This window comes from Elaeis guineensis, chromosome 6 (genome assembly GCF_000442705.2).
Source record: "Elaeis guineensis isolate ETL-2024a chromosome 6, EG11, whole genome shotgun sequence".
Classification (NCBI taxonomy): Eukaryota; Viridiplantae; Streptophyta; class Magnoliopsida; order Arecales; family Arecaceae; genus Elaeis; species Elaeis guineensis.
Genome location: NC_025998.2, coordinates 104,007,778 through 104,011,600, shown reverse-complemented (window position 1 = coordinate 104,011,600; position 3,823 = coordinate 104,007,778). Strand labels below are relative to the sequence as shown.

General features: G+C 31.3%; 1 protein-coding gene across 2 annotated transcripts in view; it reads left to right on the top strand.

Annotated features, from left to right (window-relative positions):
• The window catches only part of LOC105032296 (protein YABBY 2), a 10,936-nt gene extending 7,808 nt beyond the window's left edge, over positions 1-3,128 (top strand). For both annotated transcript variants that reach the window (XM_073259595.1, XM_073259596.1), the window contains exon 6: positions 2,745-3,128. In XM_073259595.1, coding sequence (XP_073115696.1) covers positions 2,745-2,858 — 114 coding nt within the window. In that variant the 3' untranslated portion in view covers positions 2,859-3,128. The remainder of the gene's footprint in view (positions 1-2,744) is intronic.
• Positions 3,129-3,823: the final 695 nt, after the last annotated feature.

The following is a 3,823-nucleotide window of genomic DNA, read 5'->3' as shown; positions in this document are numbered from 1 at the left end:
GGATATACCAATCAAACATCTAAACTCTTACTACCGATGTTTTTAATATGTTTCTACTATCGTGAGTTTTAGGTGATTATCCTCCAATAATTCTTTTAATTTATCCTCCAGTATCCTTCAAGGTCATCCCATCAACACCACAACATCTAGAATAACAGGACACTTCCTTCACTCTATTCATAGAATAACCTCACAAAGAAAATATTTTCACATATTGAACGATTAGTGTTATCATATTTTGAACAACTTAAAGCTGATAAGGAAAGTCCTTTTGATCTATCTTCTGGTGAACTACTACAGTCTTCAAAAAGGGATTATTTTTGCCAGGTGGCAGGGCCATCTATGCTCTACTCACTTTTCTTACAATGATTTAAAAACACCGTTTTTGTTGGGAAAATATGGGAAGTACACTGCATGACAATGCATGCAAAGGGTCAGACTCTTAACAATCTGACATCAAGATCCCATTATACGTACAGAACTCTTCAAAAAAATGCACCTCAACAATGGAATAGCATAGCATATGACACTAGTGTAGCAGCAGTCTACTAGATAATGAAAAACAACGTTTCATGCCAAATAAAGAAATAGAAGAAAAATAGAAAATAAGAAAGAACAAAGTAAACAATATTCTAGGGTCGTACATCCTCAGCATCAGAAGAAGCATTAGTAACATCTCCAAAGAAGACAAACCACAAAGATCCCTTTCATCAACAATCCATTTAATTATCCAATCATATAAATTTTAAACAGTATATGTTAGCATAATTTTAGAGATCACATATCAACCTATAATAATTTTCTTGTTAATATCTTCCCATAGTATTTTTCTTTATTAGAATGATTTTATATTATTTTTCTTCATTAGCAAGATTCTATACCAATTATTATTATGTTCTTTTTATAGAGTCTATACACTAGTATAGATAATATCTGATATATATTGAATGAAGTTGAAACAAAGATATGATTCTTTCTCATTTTCTTCTTCTCATACAACTCTTGTATCTTAGTATCAGAGCCATTGATCACCTCAAATGCCACCATCATCTCTTTCATCTTTTCTATGGCCAAGATTGTTGATCTATCAATCTTTATTTTTCTACAGGTCCTTTGTTCTTCAATCGATCCTAGATCATTTATTTTTTGGTAGATTACGATCTGAAGGATTTTATTTTTAGATGAATGCACAACTATTTTTCACTATTTTTTCCTTCTCTTTGTCCCTTATTTTTAATCTCTGGCTCCTTCGCCACCCAATTTGAAGTTTGTTTTTTCTTTGGATATTTTTTTATCTCTAACTCCTTCACCACCTAATTTAAGGTCTTTTTCTTTTTTTTAGATATTTTTTTTGCCTCTGGCTCCTTCTCCATTCGGTTTGTGGTCTTTTTTTTTTTTGAATGTTTTTCTATCTCTGGCTCCTTTGTCGCTTAATTTGAAGTCTTTTCCTTTTTTTCTATAGTATTTTTATCGGCAAGGATCATTGGTTTTTAGTTGTCTTCTATTTGAGCATCAACCTGCTTTTCAGTGGCATTTTTGTCTACGAAAATCATCGACTTTGATTACCTTTACTTTGAGCACCACTCTTCTCTTCGATGGCATTTTCATCCACGAGGATCTTTGGCCTTAAATTGCCCTCTCTTTGAGTGCCAATCTTCTCTTCTATGGTGTTTTTATCTACAAGAAAAAGAATCATTTTTAAACTCAAGTTGACAATGACCTTGAGTTTAAGAGGAAGTCTTAATATAATTTTAGAGATCATATATCAATTTATAATAATTTTTTTGTTAATATGATCTGATAGTATTTTTTTTATTAAAATAATTTTATATCATTTTTCTTCATTAATATAATTTTATATTAATTAATTTTTTTTTTATAAAATCTATATACCAAAATAAATAATATCTATAATGTATTGAATGAAATTGAAAAAGAGAAAATAAAGTCTATTCCTTCTCTCTATCGTTATCTCTTGCCTCCCACTTCTTCTCAACTGTTTTATCAATATATTATGTACCGAAGATGCTTTCATATTTAAACCCATTTGACGTATATAAAAACAACCATTCCTCTTTCACCATCACCGTGTTATTAAAGCATTATTCCGCAATAGATTCTATTAATTCTATTCAGTACCACTGTACCAAAATCATTTATAGTTGCCATACTCCAACTTTCTGATTATAAAGTTCAATGTACGATTTTCTGCCATTACTCTCATTCAACTGTAATGTTTTTTATCTGAAATTTCAGAGTTTACTAACACTTTATAGAAAACTCTACAACTGCATCAAAGTATTGTATCTGTGGCTTACTTTGAAATGGCAACTCTAAAATGAAAGGTACTTCTGCCATTACTCTTGTTCAACCATAACTTATTTACCATCTTAATAAACTTCAGAAGTTCATTTATGATTTTGGGACAGTTTCAACTTCCGGAGTGGTATTCATCAGATGTCCATTGTCCACTAGCTATTTATTAACTCATGTCCAATGGATGATCAAAGCTTATCCAATTAATTCACGGACTGTCTAAGCTGAACTAGTACTTATTTGTTCTTATATATATATATATATATATATATATATATATATATATATATATATATATATATATATATATATATATGTATATTTTTTTGGTGAAAATAATTTGCTCTTATATATGGATATTTGTACTGTGAAATTCCCTAGCTTATTTTTGAATAGCTAGAAATATATAACTTTCTTGCTCATCGCAGTGGGCACATTTTCCTCACATCAATTTTGGTCTGAATCTCAACGGCAATAAACAAGTAAACCTTGATGATACTATTGATGCACCAGGAGGCCAAAAATCCCAGCGTTTCCATTGAGAAGATTATATTGTGAGGAGGTTCTGCTACATTTATTTTTGAACTCGTATTCTACAAGTCAAAGTATGAGGTCTTAATGATCCTGTATATTAGAATTTATTTGTGGAAAGAGCATAATATTTAAGTACTCGGTGATTGGACGTGTAGTAATTTCAATATTCACGACTAAGAATACACATCAAACTAGTAAAATTATTCAAACATTTTCTTCAATAAGACATTTGTGAAAACAGCAGGCTCCAGCTTGTCCGGGTTTCCAGTTTAGTTCCATTTGATGATGTATTTCCAAGATGTCCTGTACTTCTGTTAAGTGATTCTTCAATGTTTGTCAATCTCTTGACCACTGTTCTACCTATCAGTTACTTTCTGACATCCCTCTAAATTCTTAGACCACCGATCCTCCATAATATCAATCCATAATTTAACAACATGCGACCTTGATTAATTTATTGAATTTAGAAGAGCAATGTGAATTGGAAGGAATTATAACATGCATTACGGCATTGTACGGAATGCAAGGTCCTAAAATGTCGGAAAAGCAAGTGGAAGGGCATGTGTCAGATGAATAAATATTTGTAGATAAGCCCCTCGTTTACCTTCAATTTCTCCAACCGAACGATGGGTGCCAAACTTCTTATGGTGTGTTGTTTAGATTGATTGCTAGATCTGAATACTTTTCTTATAATCTAGATAGAAAAATTTAAAATCAAAAAATGAAGATAAACCTATTGAATGATGGGCAAGTGTTATATATACAATCAACTTATGATTTGTAGAAGTTAGCAGAGATGGACTTCACTAGGATACAGTTTAAGTCCAATTTTCATAGGACAAGGGATCTATATTTGAATACCAAATTAACTCCTTACATAAACCCAGCTTCTTCAAGTAAAGAATACCCCAGTGGAATGCACATCTCTGGTGCTTTAGCAAGGTTTATTCAGGATATTGACCGACAATGATTG